This window comes from Mastacembelus armatus, chromosome 12 (genome assembly GCF_900324485.2).
Source record: "Mastacembelus armatus chromosome 12, fMasArm1.2, whole genome shotgun sequence".
In the NCBI taxonomy this organism is placed as follows: Eukaryota; Metazoa; Chordata; class Actinopteri; order Synbranchiformes; family Mastacembelidae; genus Mastacembelus; species Mastacembelus armatus.
Window position 1 is genome coordinate 13016292 of NC_046644.1, and position 24418 is coordinate 13040709.

The 24418-nt window shown below is 41.5% G+C and overlaps 3 protein-coding genes across 4 annotated transcripts; all 3 read right to left on the reverse strand.

Annotated features, from left to right (window-relative positions):
* Positions 1–1087: 1087 nt before the first annotated feature.
* Positions 1088–10837, reverse strand: sapcd2 (suppressor APC domain containing 2). Of its 2 annotated transcripts, none has more exons than XM_026296608.1 (6): positions 9823–10837; positions 7176–7309; positions 4675–4821; positions 3669–3770; positions 2668–2784; positions 1088–2576 (listed from the first exon to the last, which is right to left on the reverse strand). In XM_026296608.1, exons 1-6 carry the CDS (start codon positions 10601–10603, stop codon positions 2448–2450), a joined length of 1410 nt encoding a protein of 469 aa, XP_026152393.1. In that variant the 5' UTR covers positions 10604–10837; the 3' UTR covers positions 1088–2447. The 2 variants fall into 2 exon arrangements, with proteins under 2 accessions (XP_026152393.1, XP_026152392.1); XM_026296607.1 differs by having other exon boundaries at positions 2668–2787.
* A 2531-nt stretch (positions 10838–13368) lies between these two features.
* tmem141 (transmembrane protein 141) lies at positions 13369–16007 on the reverse strand. Its single transcript, XM_026297757.1, has 5 exons — positions 15845–16007; positions 15623–15689; positions 14616–14699; positions 14424–14534; positions 13369–14167 (listed from the first exon to the last, which is right to left on the reverse strand). Exons 1-5 carry the CDS (start codon positions 15896–15898, stop codon positions 14106–14108), a joined length of 378 nt encoding a protein of 125 aa, XP_026153542.1. The 5' UTR covers positions 15899–16007; the 3' UTR covers positions 13369–14105.
* A 1965-nt stretch (positions 16008–17972) lies between these two features.
* On the reverse strand, positions 17973–23578 carry zmynd19 (zinc finger, MYND-type containing 19). The gene is made up of 6 exons (XM_026298430.1): positions 23345–23578; positions 21877–21936; positions 21656–21762; positions 21075–21215; positions 20710–20890; positions 17973–20468 (listed from the first exon to the last, which is right to left on the reverse strand). Exons 1-6 carry the CDS (start codon positions 23393–23395, stop codon positions 20325–20327), a joined length of 684 nt encoding a protein of 227 aa, XP_026154215.1. The 5' UTR covers positions 23396–23578; the 3' UTR covers positions 17973–20324.
* Between the last annotated feature and the right edge of the window lie 840 nt (positions 23579–24418).

Sequence of the window (24418 nt, forward strand, 5' to 3'; positions counted from 1 at the left end):
AAATATAAAACAGGTTTGTATAGAGGACATGTTGTGACAAGTTATCCATTCACACTGATTGGCAATGATGCAACAATCCAATGGTGCCTGACGGAAAATTAGCAGTAAACAAGTGATGCAACAGTCCAGAAAATCACTTCTGATTCAATTCAGTGTAACAGTGTGTAACATGTTACGTGAGGCTGACATGTTTCGAGGTGTGATGTCTGTCGGTGGATTTGTACTCCCATGCAGAACAAGGACCTGTGTATATACTGAAATCTACATACCCTTTGTTCAGAATTAGAGCATTCATTTAGTTACACTAGGTTGTTCAAGACATCTGAGTTGTTTTTGAGTGTTTCAAAATGACCCTAGGTGACCCCTGACCTTTAACAGTAAAATCAAGTACTCATTCTAAAAGACTAAAACATTGTTAAATGTTATCACAGAGGCCCGTTTATCTCATTCATCACTTCTTCATTACATCTTATGTCTCATTTGCAATGTCACAGTGTGTTGTTTGCTGTGGGTCATCTGTTGAAACTTGACCCACGTTTGTTTGCCTTCATGTATGTCTGTCTCTGAACCTGTTTGTACTGGTGTCAGGTTCGCAGGAAAGGCATCTCTCTCCTGTACGGTAGAGGATTCTCACAGGTTTACTAAATTCTACACACACACTGTGGGGGACACAGCTGCTTTTCCTTGTGCAGGCTCACAAAACATTAAGCCTTCTTTAAAACACAGCTATTTTTTAAATTAAATCTGTCCTGTGAAAATGTGTATAATAAGCATTTACACTGCCACTGATATTCCTCTATAGATAATAATTTTCTTATATAAAGCACATTCTTCGTATGGTGCTTTACAGCTTGAATGAAATGCATCAGTCAACAAGGAAACAGAAAGTACAAACTAGTGGCTGTGAGAGTGAAATAAGGAAGCAAAACGATTTGGTTATTATTCATAGCTGAGGAGTCAACTGCTCCCGTCCATAATTCATTGGCCAGTTTTCCAAATTGAGCCCCCCTTTAAAACAAATCAGAGCTACTCAGACCTGAGGGAGAAAAATACTGCAAAGCAGAAAAGGCAGCATCGTTTGGTCAGATTTACTTTTATGCATTTCATCAGAAATTTGAGTACTCAGAGTAGAAAGAACGAAGAGTCTCACTCACGCATTATGTAGTTGGAGCAGCAAGAAACCGTGCAATCAAACAAGTAGGAAACAGACATCAACAATATACATTCTGTGCACACATCCCAACAGTACCATAAAGATCCATTATGAACTACTTTTTTTTTTTTTTTTTTTTTTTTTTTTTATCTACCGCCACCAACTCACTAAACAATTCTCATGTAAACTTGGGAATGGCCACATGTTTTTACAGTTTAAAATCTCTTCTGAAAAGAATATTATGTATAATGTGACCATGCAGACTGTAAAGACATAAAGAGTTGTAGCACATGATAGCTTAAGTGATTTTTTTTTTCCTTTCTGACATCAGATGTCCTGAAACATTCACCATCTACTGCCTTTTCTCCTCCTCAGCTCTCCTACTTCTGTAAACTTCCAAACTTCTGTCTTTAGTCTTTACCTCGACATCTCATCGGCTTGTTTCACCATCCCTTTTTTCAATCTTTAACAAAACATCTCAAAAATCATTAAATGTCCTACCATTTAACATTGTAATTTTATATACAGTAAAATGGTTTTCTCTTTTCAGCCTTTCCTGTGTTTTAAACTAAAAACTCTATAATCCAGAAAGAAATGCCAGGTAAACATTATTATTACTTTACATTAAAAGTAAATACTGAAAGATAAGGGCAAAGTGTATCATGTCATGTCATGATTTAGATAAAAAATACCAACCTTAATAGTTTTTTTTAATGTAACTAACTGGTCACAGCAGCAGCAGTTGCAGCCGATTTGTTTTCATATTAAACCGTAAGAATATGGCATTTTATTCCAACAGGAACCCCTCCCCTTCCATTGTCCAGTTCCTGTTTTGGACCACTAACTTGCCTGTGCAGCCGAGCAGCAGAATTTAAAAATAAAACATAAGAGAGTTGAGAATTTGTGGACACTGTAATCCTGCAAAGAATGGAGTGATGGGATCTCATGAGACCTGACCTGTTTCTTGATAGTGTTTCAGACAGAGTGGGAGTGTTTATGTAGAATGAAACAACACAGCAGCAGAGCCTCTCAGCTCTCAGGTCAAGTCATTCGGGTCTGATATTCCTTAGAGTGTTCATTTCTAGGTAGTGCATGGTTGGGCTTAGAGTGGAGTGGTCACAGCTGAAGGTGGTGGGTGTGTCACTGCCATGAGCACTCAAATAGGTAAACAAAGGGTCATCTTCAGTCTTGTAAAGGTTTGCTCCAGAGCAGCGCAGATATGTCGACAGTACGTCGCAATGCTTCCTAACTGAAACATGATGATGTTCTGGTTTTGGGTGGAGTGTGAATGTTTTCAGATGAAGGTGGAATCCAAAGTGCTGGTGTCTTGCACACAGCGGGCTCGAGCCTCAAAAAGCTGTTTTATCAAGGCTGACTTTTCCTGCTCCAGCTGGGCGATTCGCTCACTCTTCTCCGTCACCTCCTTAATCAAAAAGAAGGAAAAGAAATGAAGTGAGTGGCTTAAAGGCTACAGTGACTTTCTGTCTAGTGGAAGTTTGCAGACTGTGTTCAACCTGTGTGAGAAGGCGGTTCTGGTCCTTCAGTCTCTGGATGGCTTGTGGGGGAGCTGGAACTGGAGGCTGGGAGTTTGCAGAAAGCGCTGCAGTCTGAGTGCTGCTGGAGGGAAATGACTGCTGGGAAATAAACAAAAAACTGTGTTAAAGGAAAAATTCATCCCAGATACACAGCACTGTTACATATTATGTTTTGTTGTTGTTTTGACATGCTGTGACTTACAGTACATGAGGGATTTACCCAGATCCCACAACATGTTTTATATATTTCAGGTCCAGACAGGCTCTTCCCTGAATGATATTTTGAAAATGAATGCCTGTATTCAGCTTTAAGTCACACACATTTTCTTCCTGTGGCATCTGAGGGCATGTTTTGTGTAGGACTAAACAATGTCCACATTTTGATTTTGTAATTTTGGCTTCCCCAATAACAGTTGAGGGGAAAGAAAAAAAATCCAATGTAATTCAATTCAATTTTTTGTTATTTTGTAATGTAATTGTACTTTCTGATGGATTTATAACATGCGGACACCACCCTGAAACAGGTACCCAGTATATCACAGAGGTCAAGTCAAAAATAAACCTTATTCTGAGCATATAAGATCAATAGTTGATGTTCACCCACAGAGTTTTTAAAGTAGTAAACATTTACCACCTGTAGAAGGGAGGTGTTACAAAAGTTAGAGCTTCTTCAAAGATGGCTTGGAGTTACATTAGTTACACCAGATGCTAAATGGAACAAAACATTCTAAATAAACTTCTCAAATCGCTCCTGTGGTTTAATCTCTTTCCTGAATGTCCAGTTTGTGTTAGTACAGCTCTGCAGGAGTTTTTCCAATCCAGTGCAAACATATTATCATTGTGAGCCATTGTGAGTTTTACTTAAAATAATAAAAACGTTAAATCCACTGTCCAGATATATATTGAGATTGTATTCACATATGCTTGAACTTAAATCTTAGGTTAATGTTATATAATGTCTATGAGCTGTTATCACTCACCATCCCAGTGCTGGAAATAAGCTCATGAAGGCAGCGGTTGACTTCTTGCAGTTTGGGAATGAGAACATTCATGCGACTCTGACTGGTTTCTGTGAAGAAATCCTGGGAAGAACGAACACAAAGACAAAAAGTGTAAATTGAAGAAAGCAGTTAAAGGTCTGAGAAATGTCATGACGAGGAGGAACAACAACTTTACAAGCAAATGCTTCGGTAAAGGGGATTTATTTCTTTAGGGGAGGTGATTTTAATGTTACCAATGGTCACTGTTTTTACCCAGTAAGAGCTAATTATCCTTTGTCTGGTCAAGTCAATGTTAACTTTTTTGTGAAAACAGATTGAGCCCAACCGATAAATTAGCATGCTTATATAATTGGCTGATATGAGCTATTTGCAGATAAATCAGTACTGGGATTTATAACAGCTGAGAAATGACAAAAGAAATGGAGAGAGAAAAGGTGAACCTTTCAATAACACTACTTCAGTGTCATTTAAATACTGTACAGAAACTGTTCAATATTAATAAAAGAGCTTTAATTTCAAACTGCATTATGTCATGTTGTCTTCATGAGGATAAAATGACACAAATAAATGTTAAGGGAAATCCTCATTTATGCTTTGTATCAACGGAAAAAAAAGAATTTTGGCCAATATATCAGCATATTGGATTTTTAAATCATCAAGAATCGGAATCCCTATAGGTCTTAAAAATCCTGTATTGGTCAGACCACTGGGAATTTTATCCCCCAGTAATATTGATTCAAATCTAAATAGTGCTTACAGAGGCTTTTTTAAAGTGCGTAAAGCAAGAAAAGCTACATGACCCAAGCTGAAAACGTCAAGGCTCTTTAGTCTGCTGAGTATGTTCACTTTCCTCTTAGCTTGCCTCATCTGCCTGTTCCGTTAGCACTTGCCTAAAAACCTGTTTCAGAGTGACAGCCTGCACTGATAGCATTTTAATATCAGTAAATACAGTATATACACAGTAAAATCTAGTGGATGAACTGACCGTGCAGAGGGAGCTCTGGCCGACCTGCCGCTGTCGCTCTGTGACATTGTGGATTTGGCTTTGGTACCATTCTCGGGCCCGCTCCACCACTTCCAGGCCCGCCAGCAGGGAGTCTTTCTCCTGCTCCAGCTCTTTCATTTGCTTCAACTGTGTGAGGTGAAAGTTAAAAAGGAGCGTATGTTGTGAAAGAGTGAAAAGGGGGGACAGGAAGGGGTGGAAGGGTGGAAGAGTAAAGGAGAAAATTTTGATCAAAACCAGACAACAAACCAAATTTCACATGCATCCATGGAAAAAAAACATTTTAATTTATATATTTTCCATGCTGTCACTAAGAACTTTCAGCTCACTGCCAAGATTAAATGTAATCATTGATTTCGGCTCCCAGCAGTCTGTGTGGTAGACAAACACACATGTTTTCACAAGGCCATCGGCAGCAAACACTTTTGTGCTGGCCTAGACAATGGTGGCATACCAATTGTGTCGGACTCTCTCCCATCCTGAACAATGTTTAGAGGAGCAATCACCCCAGCGTCATGGCAACCGAACAGCAACCTAAGAATGGGGTAAACAGCAGACCCACTTCGACTATGGCCACCCCAGTGTGTGTGTGTGTGTGTGTGTGTGTGTGTGTATGAAAGTGAAAGAGGGAGAGATGTGTGAGTGTGCACCCCAGCAAGGCTGCAATGTGTTGTGCTGACCAGGCTGTCCATGCATCACATTGCCACAGTCCAGGCCTCACTGCTGGCATTCAGCCACCTGGTGTGTCATCATTCTGTCCACCCATCCATTGCTCTGTCCCCGTGTAGCTCAGTACATTCCACTGATCATCGCTCATATGCCAGGATGCATGTCACAAAAGTAAACTAAGAGGTCGAGGGATTTATTAGACCAAATTCAATCTGTGTCTGCAAAAAGAGAGTGCACACTGAGAAAGTGAGGAAGAGGGGTTTAGGGGAGGAGGAGGTGGGATCCGTGCCAGAGTCAGGCTTCATGAATGTGCAGATGGAAAATGAGAAAAAAAAAAACGAAGGGAGCAGAGAAGATAAAAACACAGGGAGGAAGCAGAACAGCAAATGGATAAAAGATTATGGAAAAGTCTGTGCATGTATGTTTGTGTGCTCTCACTTGGCTGAATGACAACAAAGCACATACAAAAACAATTGGCGTAGCTAAAGACACATTTGTCCACAATTAGAATTTGATTATTTTTATGATTAGTTCAATTTATCATTAATCATGTAGTCACTGAATTTTATAGTCAAATAATGCTCAGTAACAATGGTAGAACAGTATGTCATTCAAAAATACTGAAAAAAGCTGCAAAATCTAAACAAAATGGAACCATTGAATATTTGTGTTTTAGAAATGACTTCAAATGATGCACAGATAAGTAGTTTTTTGTATCCTGTTCAACACATTCATTACAAAACTGTTTTAATTTCACTGTCCTCTATAAAAATCTCTCCCTCCGTCTGCATCCTTCTCTCCCTCCCATCCTACTCACCCAGAGAAAAAAGTGCAGGGCCTTGCTGCTGTAGAGGCTACTGCTGAGGGGGATGAAGACGGTAGTGTAGGCAGCCCACACAGCCGTCCAGGCTGAGCCAGGCTGGTCGAGAGAATCCTCTATCTCTACCAGGCCCCTGGGCCCGACCCGGCTCACTACCATCAGGGCAGCGGCGGGCCAAGTCGGCCTGGGTGGGAGGGACACAGGGGAGGGGTAGGAGGAGGAGAGGGGCAGGGAGGGAGAAGGAGGGGAGCCGGTCGGTCAGCCTCTCCAGACACAGAGGCCAAGAGGAAAAGAGACAGAGATGGCGACACAAACAGAGAGAAAGAGGGAGAAGAGGCGAGCCAGAGAGAATGAGAAATGGTGAGGAAGGGGATGAGACAGAGTGAGAGGGGGCATGAGCTCTGCATTGGAGGTGGGAGGAGCAGAGTGAGCGGGGAGGCAGGGGCCAGAGGGGATGGGAGGGAAATGTGGAGGCCAATAGAAATTGCAGAGAAGAAGAGCCTGGACTAGAAAAACGTTTTTTTCTAGTTTTTGACCTTTTCATGGTCAGGTACTTACTTTTCTGCAATGTGTTAAAACCAAAACCAAAACCAAAACCATCTCTCTCTCTCTCTCTCCCTCCCTCTCCCTCTCCCTCTCCCCCTCTCCCTCCCTCTGTCTCTGTCTCTCTCCACCTCTCCACCTCTACCAACCTGCACAGTGTTTATTTGTTGTTTATTGTTGTTGTTCTTTTCTCTATCCTGTATCCACTCAATGCAACCAGTTGAGGCAGATCTCCAGGTTTTTAAAAAACATGTGAGGTAATAAAAACTAGGGTGATTTGGGTGAATCCACAGCAGACCCAAGCATCACTAATATCAACCCAGAGCCTGGTTTGTTAAATAACTGGTTATTAATGGAAAACTGCATTTGTGTAAACATCACTGACATACAGAAACAAGAAAGACTATAGCCTTGGTAGAGACTGAATGTGTATGTGGGTGTGTGCACCCACCACTCCATAATCCACTCCATTTGATATGGTGTGCCGCCTCTGCTCCTCTCGACTCCGCCCGTGTCGTTTTGAGCCTCCAGTAAATCCTGTTGCTGATTCGCTCTGAGATCTTGGTAAACCTGATTTCACAACACCTAAACAAATGTGAAACATACACATTTTAATAAGTTGCAACACAACACTAGTGTAGAATCTATTCTGCAGTCATATTTTGGCTTGAAAATCTGACTTACTAATAATTTATACTATTAAAAACACAACATACTTCTAACCACTATGCACAACTTGAACAGTTACAACAGAGGTAAATTCTTGTTTTTACAGTAGGCATGTAACAACACATGCATGAGACTGCCACTCTTGGCATTGAAGCCAAGTTGAATCTGAAATTTCTGACTCACCAGTGACACAAAGGTACTGCAAAGTCAATCAGCAACAATAATAGGTATTTAAAAAATAATAATAAAGAAATATATCAGCTAAAAAATGTTAAAATACTTTTGACTTTTCATTCATCCAGTCATGTGTTTCAATCAATCCCTGATCTCTTAAAAAAATAGATTCAGTTTTACTGATGCCTGTAGACAATGAGACCAATAAAACTGCAAAAAAGCACATTAATTTGACCTGCGTTTGGTTTGCTAGTGCACACCACAGGAGGGAGCTGTCTTCTGTAAATGTTTCTGGTACCAACATCGCAGCATGACTTACTGCATAGATAAGAAATGAGGGAGTTTTTCTGCTGATTGTTATTTACTGAATATTAAGTTTGACAATTTTGTTCACTTTAATTAAAACAGGTGGTGGAGTTTCAAACTATGAAAAATTAAATTTGAACATCTTTGAGCAAACTTTATTTGCTGATTAAGACGTGATATTCTCTAAAAGTTCCAGGACAATTATGAAATGGACCTTATGGTTAGTTTATTTTGTCAACAGTTGCATCCAAGAACAAATTTTCAGCTTTTCGTAAGATGACATTTTTTCTGCCTGCTTCTCCTTAAATCTCTGCTTTACTTTTGCATGTGGAGTTTGTATATACATGCTGGTATTATGCAAGGCATCACAGTGGCAGTTCTTCTGTGGTATTATTGTATCATTTCCCTGGTATCTACTGTTGTACATTATCATTGTGAAAGTTTTAGCTGGAAATGCATACCGCACCTCTTGAACTTTCCACAAACAAGAGAGGAATGTGAGAGTCGGTGAGTGTGAGTAATTTGTGGTGATGTCCAGGGTGCTGGGGAGGATTTCACTGGTTCAGCGATTCAGTGGGTCCTGGCCTTTCTGATGTAATCTGGCCTAATCCAGGAGGGTTTGGCTGCATGTGTGAGATTACAGCACAGACTCTGCTGTCTATATTACTTGGCCAGAAATATACAGACACGATACATCTATATATGATTACTGGCCATCACATTTCAAAACAATGGCCATTAATATTCTTCTACAACATCTGTTAAGAGAAGCTCTTGAAACATGGATGCACGGATTTATACAGTATAGTGTATCTGTTTATTTACTGTATAAAAACTAACACTGCCCTTAGTCCAAGTGGTGTAAGAGTGAGATCCCTGAGGGCTAAAGAGGGAGAGTCACTCTTATAGCTCCAGACAGGCTGGCTGTACAGAGACCAGGCAAACCCAGGCAGACTCTAGTTCAGTATGTGTATGTGTGTGTGTGTATATGTGTGTGCATGTAAGAGAGAGAAAGAGAGAGCATGTGAAAAGGCTCGTGTGATTGTGATGGAAAGACAAAACAACAGCGAGTTGAACAAAATAATGAGCTGGCAAACTGGGAATTTCGCTGCAGCAGTTCCTCCAACCTAGCCTACATCCAGCAGACCAGTGGAAAACTGAAGACACGAACATGGACACAACTGATCATCAGTCAGAAAGGAGTGGCAGGAGTGACTCAGTACTCTCTGGAAGGAACCTCAGCATGGTTAAGTTTATGGACTGTATGACCTGACCTGGGGTTAACAACAGCAATTATTCAACTAAGAACACATCCTTGGAGCAGAAGCCCTTTAACAGGGTTAGTTTATTCCCTTTTAATGTGACAATTCTGGTCTCTGTTAAACTCCCTCTGGACGACAAACTAACACACAACCCCAGCAGACATCATGTATGGATCACGCCATTCAATTAAATTATAAGATGAAAGCTGGCAAGACTGCATATTTACTCAGGTATGCATGCAATCAAATAACTTTAGACTTCAGGCTCTTTGGTGTACAGGTAGGTATTCAGTGATAACTTTATTTCTGACACATCCTCATCCACATTTATTTAGTGTCCAGATTGAAGTGATGAAATTTATTCAATCTACAAAAAAAATATATGATAAATATTCTAATCATTTAAGTGTCAAAACAACTGCTGCTGGTTCAGGCTCATATGATGTGGTGCTTCTGGTTTTACATTATTGTAAATTAATGTCTTTGACTTCTCAGGAAAAAAAAACTTAAAATAAAACTTAAAATCTAGGGCTTTGGGAAGTTGTGATGGGTATTTTTCACTATCTCCTGACATTTTATAGAATAAACATTAATACAGAAAAATAATCAACAAACAAAAAAATAATAATTTAGGCCTAATTGAATACCAAATTCAAAAAGGGGATATACATACTGAAGTGCACTTACTTGGTCCTGCTGACTCCAGAGCAAGCGACTCAATGGACCTCACCCGGCTCTGCTGGGGTTGTGCTGGTTTGGTGGCATGGCTTGGACCGGTCCTGTAACACCCGCCTTCCGGAGCGACCGGGATCCGCTCCAAACTCCGCCCGGGTCTCTCGAAGCCCGCGCCGTACCGCGCCGGTCCACACGCTGGGTACCCAGCCCCCTCCTCGGGTCTGGCCCGGCTCTGCAGAGAGGACGCACGGTGCGGCTGGGTGTTGGTCACGTTGCTCGGTCCCAGCGGACGCACCTTGTTCTCAACCCGTGTCCCGACGCTGCATGTGGACAACGGAGCGGGTTTCTGCGGCTGCTTCTGATTCTGCTGTGGGTGCAGGGCAGCCTGGGCCTTGAAGTGGGGGCTGTTCTCCGGGTTGAGCATTGAGTACCGCAGACCCGCTACGAACCGCTCAAAAGTGAGGCAGCCATGCGGCGGCGTGACCCTCCTGAGGCAGCCCAACACCCCACCGGGCAGGTCCCGGGTGTCTGCGCCTTGCCAGCGGCTCTCTATCTCCGAGATGTGGACGTACCCCCGTCCACCATCATCCAAAATGTCAAACAGGGTCCTCAGGCTGTGGAGGAACGCTTTGGGCAGGCCATCTGTTGAATACTCCGTCTCTTTGGGCTGCACTTTGGCCAGTTTAAAGCCCTCCGCCTTGCCGGGACACACTTCTTTCCTTTGCCCAACTCTGCCGTAAATCACCGACGTCCCGTTCATTTTGCAGCCCTGGTCAGTCGCTATCAAAGCCATGGAGGTAACAGTTATTGATGATCTCCGCTGATTAATCGATCAAAAACACGCCAGCACACGTTGACAAACTTTACATAAACACACCGCTGAACACACGGAAAACTAAAACACACTAACAACAAATACATATCTCTGTAAGGCTTTTTTCTCCGGACATTTTCGCGTGTTTGACCATTTGGAGAGCTTCCCCGCACCGAAACCCCGCAGCTCCGAGGTCCGCACTTTCTTTTTCTGTCCAGGACCGCCCTTCAAACGGCTGTGCACGAGCGTCCCGGGAGCAGCCATTGGCCGCGGTGTGCGCGAGCTCGGCGCTGATTGGTGCAGGCGCGAGGTAGGCTCCAGTTTGAGTTGTGCTTTTGTTGTTGTTCATCCTGGGACGTTATTCATAAAGCCTGGATATTATTATACACACCGACCTCACTGCACAGAGCTGGGCTAACTATCAGCTTACAGCCCCGAACACACAACCTCCTTTTGTGCAACCTCAACGTTTTACACTGTCCTTCAATGACAGGTACACAAGTCTGTCTTTAAACAATAATCAGGTGCTGTTGAGCACATTCAAATAGATTTTACTTGCTGTAATGTTTAAAGTGTAACAACAATAAAGAAAAATCATTGTGAAGCTTATAAACCATGTTTTTTTTTACATATCAATGCAATATAAAAAAATCAGAAAGAAGCCAAACAGTTTTGAATTTATTACATGGCATTAGTCTCCAAATAACAGTATGTGCCTACGTATTTGAAAGTACTGTCCATTAATATATATATATGAATATATATATATATGTGTGTGTGTGTGTGTGTTCATATTACGATATTGCGTGACTTCTATCAACACTTTTCCCTAATCAGGCTGAAAGACTAAACTTACTCCTCAGCATGTCCTTAAATCCAACTTTCACAAAGTCTCAACACATCGCAACAATTTCTGTTACTCAGTGACGTTTTCAGTGCTTCTCCAGCGATGACTCACACTGAGAAACTCTGGGTTCCTGCACAAACGTTAATCTCTGACCTGCCCAGACTTGAACCCGCATCCCTTCATCACCAGTAAAAACTTTAGGAGTGATTAATGATGAAGATCTTGTCACACTGTCACAAAGGACTCCCTGTTATTTGCCTGTCTAACATGTACTGTTTGGTTATTTTTCCTGTTAGACCAGCTACTGAATCACATATTTTCCCTACAATATCTAACAACACTGTTCACATCCTGCACACTGTACAGGGAATCAATAAATCCCCTTAGAGCAAATGAATGTATTTCCCATTTCTCTCATAGAAGCACACACCAGTTGTTCTTGTTAACACATTCATTTGTGGGAAGTGATTATGACTCTAGGCTATAGAGAGAGCGTCCAACAGATCAGATGTTCTATTACCCAATAATACAGTTGCTGCTTATAGATTAAGTCCAGGATTGGTTTGGTTTGGTTTGTCAGCTTTGAGCTGCAAAAATGCTGGGAACTGTGTTTGTTTGGGGTCTTTTGGGGCTTTGAGCATTTCAGGATTGATTGTTATATAACCAAAGAAAGACAGAAAGTGAAAGAAAGAGGAGAGAGGGACACACACACACTGTCCAGTTGCAGCTCGGCTCAGTGTGATGGCTCGACTCACAGGGTCAGACAACTGAGCACTCTCTCCTGCCCCCCTCATCTAGCTTCCTCATGTTATCACGCACATGGACTGCTGCTGCAGCACATACCACACACACACACAGACAGTAGGCTTTATAAACCATGCCAGCGGCTGCCAAACATGCTAAAGGGCCATTCCACACTGCTGTTTGTTTAGGACATCTACACAGCATCAGCTCTGCTATCCAGTCAATTTTCTCCTGTAACATACTTAGACACACACGCACACATTCTGTCTTTTCCCTCATTATCTCCTGTTTGCGCTCTGTTCCTCCAAGTCTTTTCCCTCAGCAATATCACTGTGCATGTGACAAAGGATTTGAGAGCTTATTCAATTCATAAAGCCTGAGAGAGACACAGAAAGAGACTTCAAAACCTTCAAATCTTGGAGGTGTTAAATCAAATTTGAATTACAGTCAGTGGGAGGATGAGAGCTAGACGATGCAGGAGTGGGGGTGGATTCAGGCTGCACAGAAATGGAAAGGAAAAAGAAATATTAAACCAAAGCCATAATCTTCCATTGTTCACATATCTTAAGGATTGCCAATCCAGACATTTTTTCTTTTACAAACACTGTAAACATGTTTCCCATGCTCTTAGAATTTCTTTGGCTTGTTCTTCATGAATCAAAGGACTGGACTTTGGTCGCTTCATTCACTCAAGGTGTTAAAAGTATGTTTGAAAGATTCTATTGTTTCAACATCCTGTACTGCAGGGTGCAGAATTTATGTTACTCACATCTTATTGTACATGCTGGTTCAGCTACTCAAAGTAACAGTGTGATTTAGAAAAACTGAAATTAATCACAATCATGTCATTCTTCTATGGACATGTTTAATGATTCTGTATTGACAGCGTCTACATTAAGTGCAACACTGATTCAAAACTTAAAAAAAGAAAGATTCCATTTAGATGCATTTAAAGCAGCCACCACTGGCAGTAGTTATAGATATGGGTGAGAATAAAGATCAAGTGGTCAGAGCTGTTTAAGGATTGTGGCTTCCATTTAATATTCAACAAGCTGAAACCACATACAACTGATGACACCCGTGATCGGTAAAGGTCTCCAGTCATTTTTTTTTTTTACATGGATGGCAGATGTTCAAAGAGGCAATACTTTTCTGGGAATCTGGGTACTTGTTAAAGCAGGATCAGCACTATTTCTCTCAATCTCACATACAATATGTGACTGGATATTGTATATGTCTATGGAAATACATTTCTATGCTCATACTGTGCATATATTTATTCAGTTAATATATTAATATATATAATATATTATTCATATGCTGGTGCAATCTCTCTGCCTCCAAGTCTGCAAGGACGGGAAATATATGGACTGTATATGTTTGAAATATTTTCTGTTGTAATGGGTGAGATGGATGACGACTACTCCCATTCACAGAAGAACTCACCGCACATCACAAAGCGAGCAAAGAAGCTCCTCAGATGCCAAAAATATACATTTAATCCACGTGCTAGAGGTTATACAGTGAGAAACAATGAATGTTTTGGTCAAAAGACCAACCAACAATTTCAGAAACAACTAGTGTCTGGTTTTAGCAGTGCAGTGTTAATTCTGTTGCATGTCAAACAACACATCCAAAGAATAATACCAGATCACAGGCTTAACATCTGATTCCTCCTTAAAACCCAAACTAATTCCTGATCTCCTGACCACACGTTAATGCTGTTATGCAGCTGAAATAGAAAAACAAGACTTCATTTATGTAGTATATTGAAGAAATCAAGTAATGCAATGATCAGAACACCTATACATTTGTACCTGTACATTTTCTGAAAAAGTATAGCTGTGCATATTGCATACTGTAGATAAATATGTTTATTTGCAATTAAGTTCACTCCATCACATCACCATATTTTGTCTTCCCAGGTCCTTTTGATTCCTCTGGTGTATTTGCTGAAAGAAACACAGAGGACAGTCAACATAAAGCATAACAGCTCTGCAAACTGCTTCAGTTTTAAGCTCAGAGCGCACACAGATCAATGAGAAAATGAGACCAGAACAAATATATATATATATATAGTTTCCTTATACATTGTTTCACAAACTATAAAATGTCTGTTACTACCATAGAAAGTCCATATTTTAGCATTTTTACAGTTTGACCCATGAAGGAAAGGTAAGCAGGTGTGCAGCCACATGCAGTAAGCACCTTGTGGTGATGATCTGTCCTGGACTTTGCCTGTTTCTAGTAGCAGCCAGAGGTCTGAGCATTTCTGTGTTTCCCAGCGAGTTACTGCATAACTGCCCACTGATGCCGCCACTGGAAGAGGAGAGAAGGGAGGTTACAGACAGACACCACTGACACATTTTAGCACTTATTTAAAGTCTATGTATTTCTCACCTATTGAAATAAGCAGGTTCCACTGAAGAGGATAAGGAAGCTTCCTCTGCAAAGCTTTCTGAATGGCAAAAAACCCCACAACACCTGGAAATATAGTGCACAGCACATCTTGCACATTAATGTTTCATTAAATCTTGAATGGTCATCTCAATGACACATCCAGCAGCCAGGGTGACCATTCAAACTTCTAGATAATCTTTCAATATCCACAGGACTTATTTTCATCCCACGTCATTTGTTTCAGTGCAGTGTTTTTTTGTTTGTTTGTTTTTTTAATGAAAATGGTTCTGGGTTTGCATTTTAAAAAGGAGACTGTACAAACAATGTCATTATGCTTTTCTTTGAACAGAGGGTTGAGTTTCTGTAACTACAAAAAAAAAAAAAAAAAAAAGTCAGCGGCAAAGAGGTTCTTAAAGTAGGAAAGGGTGGCAAATTATTTAGGTCTTCCAAAAGCTTCAGGTTGAACTGAAATAACTAAAATAGGAGTCCAACTCTGGTACTGCAAAAACTAGCTCTACTCTGGCTCAAGAAAAATTAGGAGTGATTTTAACTTGAAACAATAACCACTAATGGCATTGTTGGTATGAAAAAACTTACATTTCTATTTCCTAATGTTCATAAAACTCCAATACTGGAAATATGCAAACCTATTTATATATGTAATATTACAGATCACACTCTTGAGGATCATCAGATTGGAGATTACAATCATCACCACCATGTGGTGAGCTCAGGTTGAGCTGTGATGAAAATGATCTGGTCTTGATACCAGGAACAGTTGCTGAATAACAGCTCCCTCCTGTGGTGTGCAATGGTCAAAACAATCTTTCTTCTGTGGTTTCACTGTTTTTATTTTTGGTTTGCGGTCTGATATAGAAACACAGAAAGTACAAAAATAGAAAATATTTTCTTGTTTTATTTTCAAATATCCAATATTTCCATGATGATAATACAAAGCTAAATGACAATAGACTTTAATTACTTGGACACTGGTTAAGTAAACTCACCAAGTACAAAGCTCCCAGTCCCCTTCATGAAGGCCTGAGACTGACAGGCAGCATAACTCTCTAAGCCCTGAAAGACAAAATGAGAAGATAAATTTAAAAAACAGTGTGTTGGATCCTGTTAAGCAGTGTGTGACAGTTTCCAGTACATTGCAAAGGTGACAAAGCCCTTCAGAGATCAGCAGATTACAGATATAAGTTGAAATGTAAAGACAAAAACCCCACCGGGTGTTTTGCTGCCAGAGCATCATCCACTCTGGTGAGACCGAGATTCACCATTTAGGCTGCTGTTGTGAAGCAGGAGGTTAAAGTCCTATATCAAAATGAAATTTGCTTCATACATAACACTGCTGTAACAAAACTTCCGTACTGCAGAGCAAGAAAGACAAAAACAGAGGGAGGAACAGTCGTTTCAATACATCACTGGTGACCTCTGATGGAGAGGAGGTGGCACTGCAACTCACCATCAATAAACACAAAGAAAACAAAACCCCAAACACAATAAATAAATGCAATGAGGGAGTTGGTAAATCAAGGTCAATGTATTGAGAGCTTTTGTGAATTTTGTAGTGTGTTATTAATTTAGATCAACAAATCCAAAAGAGGAAATTAGAATGTTTTCCCTCTTTTTTTAGTTTTATTATGTTTACATGTTTTTCTTTGATCATTGAAGCTTTTACTGATATTTTCAGAAGGAACATCAGGAAATTCAGACAGGAAAAGGGAACAACATCTTTCTTCCAACCATGGGAATAATTCAACTAGGACTACATTGTTATGAATTACACAGTAACAACAGGATGGAGAGCAATTTTCATTTTCCACTGCCAGTATTATCCTGTCTGGGTTTACCACTAATTAAGTATATTTCAAAATGAATGTTAAGACATCAGGGCCCAGTTAAAAGGAGACCTGATGAAAGCAGGTTGTTAAGCAGTCTTTGCCTGTTACTTGCCAATGGCAGACTGGAGGCCCACTATGACAGCACAGCCCACTGACCACTGTGACCTAAATGCTGAACCTTGGCCCCACAGCTATCTTGGAAGAAGGTGGAGGTGTTCTGCTGAAGAACAGATGTGCGTGAAGAAGAAGAAAAGACAGATGGAGAGAATCCAGCTAGCACTGGGACAGAAGTAACAACACAGAGGATAAAGTTACCAGACCTCCATAGCAGAGCAAATGCACATCTGTTACTTGTTAGATAGGAGGGAGACAGGATGGATAGACATTGGAGATAAAAGTAATAAACTGGATAAAACTGTAATAAGAGAGAAATATTTAATATTTGTCCATCATGCAGGCAATGCTGCTACACACACACACACACACACACACACACACACACACACACACGGTCCATATTCCAGTGTTCAGTCAGACCTTGAGCACAAACTCAACCTACATAGCTCCATCATGGTATCAACATTCCTGAGAAATCTGATTCAGATTTGCACTTTGTTTTTTGGATTTTGTAAACCGAATGGGGTATTTTTATACATACACACTAACCAGACAACAAATAAACTGTTCCAGTGGTTAGGACTACCACTACACTGGAAATGCAAGAAGATCCCACTCAGCCATCTGTTAAGAATTCCACAAGACACCAATATAGTATGATCAGTCAATAATAATACCAGCTCTGCGAGCAGTGAAGCCCAGGCCACCAGCTGGATGTTGGACATTGTTGTGGGCCATTAAATAAGAGCTAGTCGTGATAGAGGGGAATCTGACTGAGCAGTGTGCTTAATGTGGTATAAATGGGAGCAAAAATATCCAGTTTTCAAAAGACCAAAACATAATCATGTTCAAATCCTTCAATACCTACATAATTAAATTCTTATCTGGTAAAAGGTATTAATTAAAGCTGACTTTTATTACTATTAAGTAGCATCCACATGGTGTTCTGTGACTAAACTGAATTACATATAAGCCAAGAACACAACTTTTTAATAGCAGACATCTTTACTCAAGTAAAAGCACAAGTAAAAATTGAATTAATGGCCCAGCCCCATTAGTGTCCTAGTAAGACTCCACAGTAAACAAGTGTGCACGATCCCAGTACCCTGTAACTAGCTCATATGAAAGGAATGCAGTCATTTTTAGGGCCATCAATTACATCTGGGCTTTTCTTGCTATGACATGCTGAAACTTCTGCTGTGTCAAAGGTCTGTTAGTCCTAAGGGTATGTGAACTGTTGCCTATTCTGAGGCTGACCAGACCAGCACAGTCCTAGTACTTGCTTATGCAAAATCTATTCTGCTTATATAGCTTTTCTACCTGAGCAGCACGAGGCCCCCTGCCTTCCATTCATACACACACACAAAAAAAAAAAAAAACATCCTTGAAGCCAACATAGCCTAAATAAATTTGATAACACTACCCGTAACACATTTGTCAGGACTCTTGTTTTAACAACATCACGAGCAAACTCCGACAAGTGAGGTTCTTTTTTTTTTTTTTAATTATCATTTTACATTGGAAAAGCAACTGTCAGATATCCCCAACTGTTCTTCCATTGACATATTGTAGCTCTTTATTTCTAGGTGATTAATGTTTATAGTCTTACAAAACGATTTCAGACACAATCAGTTCACTCTGTCCAAATCACACCCCTGCCTTCAACCCACCTATGACAAATGCGCTAACACGGGAGACGAACTTTAGTGCAGTGTTGAAAACCTGTTCACACATACAAAAGGAACAATCAACAAGTGGCATGTACAACTGTGAACTACATGCTTGTTAAGTGTCTGGATTCCTGAACACATTAAGCAGGTGTGCATTGTAGGTAATACAAGGAAGGCAGGAGGATTGAGGATTAACCTGACACAGAACATTTCTCTTGGACTGCTGCATCTTAGAAGACAAAAACAGGAAATGGTTCAGGTCATAAAACCGCTCTTAAAAAATAAAACATTGGGGGGGATTCAAGTTTCTCACGCCTCTCATGTGGAAGATTTTAGTGACAGTAACAGTGTGCAGTGTTTTCGTGGAAAACCGGGAAGGGCAACAGCAAGGAGGACTCAGTCATTCTTTTACTCAGGATCATTAAGGAACAAAAACATACAACATACACGTAACGGGGATGAACTTCAGTCCCCCTTCCCGTCCCAAAAAACAGTGATATAAAAGGTCCCATATTGTCCACTTTTCATGTTTGCCTTCAAATATCACCAGGACAAAAACACATTTCACAATCAAAATGTTTTAAATAAATATAGCTCCGCTAATAGAATTTCTGCAAGACAAAAAAAAAAAAAAAAAAAAAAAAAAAGTATCCCTTAAGAGCAAACTCTCACACACACAAACAATAAACCTACAGATGTTAAAGTCCCATTGTGAAGACATGTTTGTTAAACACCAGCAAAGTCAGACTGACTGGAGGGATTTCTATGATTTGATAGAGGAGTGTCGAACCAGAGAACACAGGTACACTTTGGTTAAGATTTCTTCCATTTTCTTTCCCTATAAATCGCTGGAGAACTTTGACATATATTTCGTCTTGAACATTAGACAATTACCTTGTGGTCACAAAAACGTTCTCAAATTGTCAACTAAAGATAACGGTCAACCAAAGTGCCAGCTAACACCAGCACTACTGTTTTAAACAGTAAATTGAGGGGTTTGAAAATTCTGACTTTTAAAATTTGTTATAAATCCAGGTACTTTGGATGAAACAACTTTGTACCTTTGAAAGAAGTCTAAGCAAACTTTAAAAAAAAACAAACAAAACAAAACAAAACAAAAAAAAAAAAACATGGGTCAAGAAAACGTCTAGAAAAAAAAAAAATTAAAGCCTTTATTTGGCAGCTACTATAACAGTGAACATTTTCAGTGAACAGTGAAATACTTTTAACTCTGATAATTAAAAATGAAATTTAAATAGTGCGTAATATGGCCCCTTTGGGAAGAGAAGAAATACATTAGCCCAGCCCCTAACCCATGTTGACCATTTCAATGTCCTTCAGCACAAACTGGCAGCACATATACACACACAGACACACACAAGCATACACACGCACATACACACGCTCACACTCAATACTGGTAGTGTGATTCAATCAGTGAAATCTATTTGATGCATGGCATGTTCGGCTGCGCGTGGAGTACGACAGACAGGGAGGTGGCAAAGGTGTCGATGACCATGGAGACGGCAGCTGTGTGCACCAGAGAGGTCAGAAAGGGAGCAATACAGTGAAAAGGTCCATGTCCCAAATGTACCTGCCCCAATGACAGGTACTGTAGCCCCTGGGTCCCTCGCTTGCACAGATGTCACCACACCCGGTAGCTGGGTGGACGAACAAAAGTGGATGACAACAACTGCCTGTATTAGGACTGTGGTCCAAAGAAGCTTGTCCAGTTCACCCTCACATACAAAACCATAGCAGCAGGTAGAGCTCGAGGGTCTCCCTCCTCGAGTAAAACAAAAAGAAAAAAACAAAAACCTACTAATACCTTTCTGTCATCCACATGAAAAGCAAGCTATGGAGATTAACAGTTTTGGGAAGTGGCTGATGTCTTTTTGCTGTATTCTTTCCATTTCCCCGACTGAATTCCTCAAACAAGCAACCAACATGGTCCTTTGTTAGTTTCTTGTCAGCAGTTGTCCCCATTTTGCATTTCACCCCCACTCCACTCCCACAAGTCCAACCCTGCCCCCCACCCCATTCTCCCTCACCCCCTCCCAGGTAATAAGGGCAGATCACCGTTCGGGCTCCGACTCCAGGGCCAGCACCCGCTTGCGCTCGCGACACTGCTTCTTGTGGGCAGGCCAGTCTCTCTGCTGACACTGGGTACCACAGTAGCGAGCCACCTGGCAGCGACCGCAGATGTTGAACTCCCGCAGCTGTAACAACACAAAAACATGTTCATATTTGGCTGTGTGCTGCGACCTAGTGAACCTAGGTAGCATTTTTTGATAATTGCAGTGGGTTCACAAATTATTCAGACCAACAATTAAATTACGTATAAAACAGAAAATGTGCAAAAACAGAAGAGAAGCTACTGCTCACCAAAGTCTTTAATGAATTAAAATCCTACTTAAAAATCATTCAAGTTAGAAAGGACTGCCCATGCACAGTACATACCCTCCTCTCAATGAGTGAGCAAGGAGGATAGTGACACTCGTAGTAGGTGCAGGAGCACTCCTCCTCTTCCACCAGCTCCCCGTTAGCGTTGTAGTAGCGTGTGCGGCTCAGCTCCAGATACTGCTCCTCCACAGGGTCCGCTGGCACCTGCTGGATGGCCAACCAATACAGAGACTGCTCTCTGAACAAGAGAGTGAACACAAGACAAAACATTAGACATGTTACAAACAATTAAGTATAAGCTATAAGAAACATAAATTGTGATACAATAGTCCAGGTTGCCACCTCCCTTACCCATTAACACCAGTTTTCATTTCCTGAAAAACCTTAGTAGTTCACTAGTACTGATGTAGCTGCAGCCTCACCTCTGCTTGCTAGAAATCTCCTCTGGCTTGGGGCTCCAGCCCACAGGTACCAGTTGAAGGTTGTCCAGCCGATTGTCCACTGTCACAGAGTTGATGTGAATGACTTGAAAACTGGGAGCAATACCTCCTTTATGCTTCTCCCTGTGCAAAGTCATGTTTCCAGATCATTAAAATATTTAACATTACTCAACATTGTAGCTGGCTAGCAAGACTGGCTGACTGCGAGTGCTGATGTTTATTTAAGAAGCTTACCTCGCCTACCTATGCTTTTGTAAGACACAGAACCGATATCAAGCATTACAGATGCCTAAAACAGAGTTATTCTGGAAGGTATAGGCGTGCATTGATATAGAGTCCTAGCATGCATTGGTTTGCACCTTATTTGGTGAGTTTGATATGCACCTAAAGATATGCAGCAGCATCTTTAATGTTTTAATGACTGCTATAAAGTCAGCATTCATCTCATCCCTTGACTACACTTCCACAATAATGGTACTTTCCAATATACTCCTGGACCCTATATGATCCCAGTAAGGGGAGGGGGGGGGGCAGTTATGTGATATGATGAACAAATAACTTACCAGAGCAGCTCATGCAACGGCCTTCCCGCCCAGCGGCCTTTACCAATGTCAAAAGCATAGGCAAAGATCTTAGCTCCATTACCATCTGCATCCACCTCCATTCGTGCCTAGAAATAAAAGAACATAATGTGTGTTAGGTGTTAGTACCACCAAAGTATGTGTGTGTGTGTATATATATATATATAAAATAAACAACTTTCACTTGAATCCTCATCACTTACCTCAAAGGCATAGTTTTCCACAAGTGGTATGTCTTGCTCATCAATCAGAGTGTATTTTGTCTGAAATGAGAAAACAGACGAAGAAAAAAAAAGTTATACTCAAATTAGTGATTAAATAAATGATCATTTAAAGAAAACGCCAATTAAGCCCATTGTTTAGGAAAAGTTAGGTTTTCCAGTGGAGGATGCACAGCCACCTACAGACATTCGAGGTACCAACCAACAGGACAAATATTTAACCAGCCATCTCCGACTGCAAAATGACATTTAGAATATAACTATTTAATAAAGGTGGTGTGTTTACAGAGGCCACAACAGCCACAAATGATAAGCAGCTGAGGGTATGTTCAAATTAGGGAATTTGTCAACATATGACATCTGCAACAGAAAAATAAGCTTCACCTATTTGAACTGTATGGAATCCCAGAAATTACACAACAACACATTTATAAAAAATATCACTGAGCAGCTTCATGAGTTTTCCGTCTATAGGTGTAACTAACAAATACACCTGACACAGTAACCCCACACTACACTGAGGTTTTGCCGACGCACTAAAAAGATGGAGACATGCCATCAGACCCGAGTGCACATCCTAACGTCATGTGAGTGAGTGAGTGAGTGGGTGTGTGTGTGTGTGTATGTGTGTGTCTGCTGCTGCCTGGAGCTGTCACTCAGCAGGTGGCCAGCGGATCCGCCACAGCTCAGACTGCACCGTGTGTGAGCCCAGTGCGTCTTGTGACAGTAGCAGCGTGGAGCATGTTTCACCAGCGTATATAGTTGAACGTCACATCTCTGAGTGTGTGTGTGTGTGGGGGGGGGGGGGGGGGGGGAGAACTGAGTAAACACGTCCCCAAAAAACACACACACAGGGTGGCAGCTTTCAGACACGGTTGTTGAGCAACGTCCTGTGTTGCCGGTGCTTTGTCACGTTGCACAAAAGAATCGGTTGATGGAGCACGGCGATGGCTTCCTCATTAGCAGACAGCTCGCCGTGTGATCCGAATAACACGGCTACTAGCACGGCATGCTAGTTGAGCCACCGACCGTTAACTCGGTGTGACCAGCCGTCGAAGACAAAAACAAACCTCTTTTCTATTTCGGCTCCACCCGACTCCCCTAATGACAAACGGAGTCGTGTTTACATTTGCGGCGCCGCTTCACCCTTTAACGCGGACCAGCAGCTAACGTGACCCGCTAAATGCTAGTTAGCGTTAGCTTCCTAGCGAGACTGGCGGTGGAGATACAGAAAACCAGTCTGGCTCGGCACGGCCGGCGTTTCTAATCCGCTCAAACGGGGCTAAAATCGGTAACACTTAACTACTCCCGCACTGACGAAGGCTTGACAATCACTAAAGTGCTTTGCCAGCAGCGGCTCATAAGCGCTAAATTAGTTTTTTCCAGCAGCTTTTGTGATCCCCGCGGGCCCTCCCCCGGCCGCACATGGCAGCGACGGGATCCAGCTCACCTTCCCGGCCACACGGCCGAGCCGTACGATCCCGAGCTTGAAGTCCGACATCAGGAGGACGGGCGGTGGCGTCAGAGAGAGTCGCAGGATCCAAATTAAACGGTATTCAGTTTAAAAAGCCTCCGAGGCAGCCGCTCAGCCCCCCTGCGATCCCAGTATGGATGAAGCGACTGGGTATGCGCCCTGACTCCGGGTCTCTCCGGCAGCAGCCCAGTGTCGGTGACACACCGCTGCTGGCGCAGGAAAGCCAGGCGAGCTGCCGGGGGCGGGACCGGACGTGCCACTAATATCACTGTCCAATCAAACTTAACGTCACACTCTTCAACACAGGGCGTCCGATGAGTCCGTCCAATCGAAAACCCGTTATTTCTAAATCCCGCCTCTTTAGCTGTAACGTCACGGCATTCTCGTGACCACTTCCAGCCATTTTCGCGCGAAATATTTGATGGCTGGGTGGGATTACGGCCACTGTTTCAGTAGCGTGTGATGTCATGCTTCGTGACGTTTGCTGCGAAACTAGGTTTGATGCAAGGCTGAGTATGTAAAGCATCTACACCAGTAACACCACACTGCACTGAGGTTGCCGCAGAAACACAAAGAAATCCGGGGTGTTGAAGAAACTCAGGCATCAAAAAAGGTCTACGTTTATCATTTACACTCAAAAGCTCAAAGCTGTCACTGCTGAAACAACCGCTCAAATCACTGACATTAGTAAAAGCACCAACAACGTAAAAAATACTCCTTTAGAAGTAAAAGTCTTGCATTAAAACTGTACTTAAATACTTGTAGCTACAGGTGTATTTTTAAATTTCTATATCTAAAGTAAAAAACATCCTTATGACAGATACCTGATTCTGTTGGACAGGATTAGTTTGATTATTAGACTGATAATGTTTGTGACTGAGCGCTGCAAGGTGGTGCTTAAGGGCTGCAACTAAAACTGATTAGCAGTTAATCTGCTGAATATTTCCTTAATTATTCAAATAATTGTTTTCTTTTCAAAGCTAAACTGGGAAAAGTTGACTTTTCACTTTTAATTATAAATAAATCATCAAAATCTGTGACATTCAATTT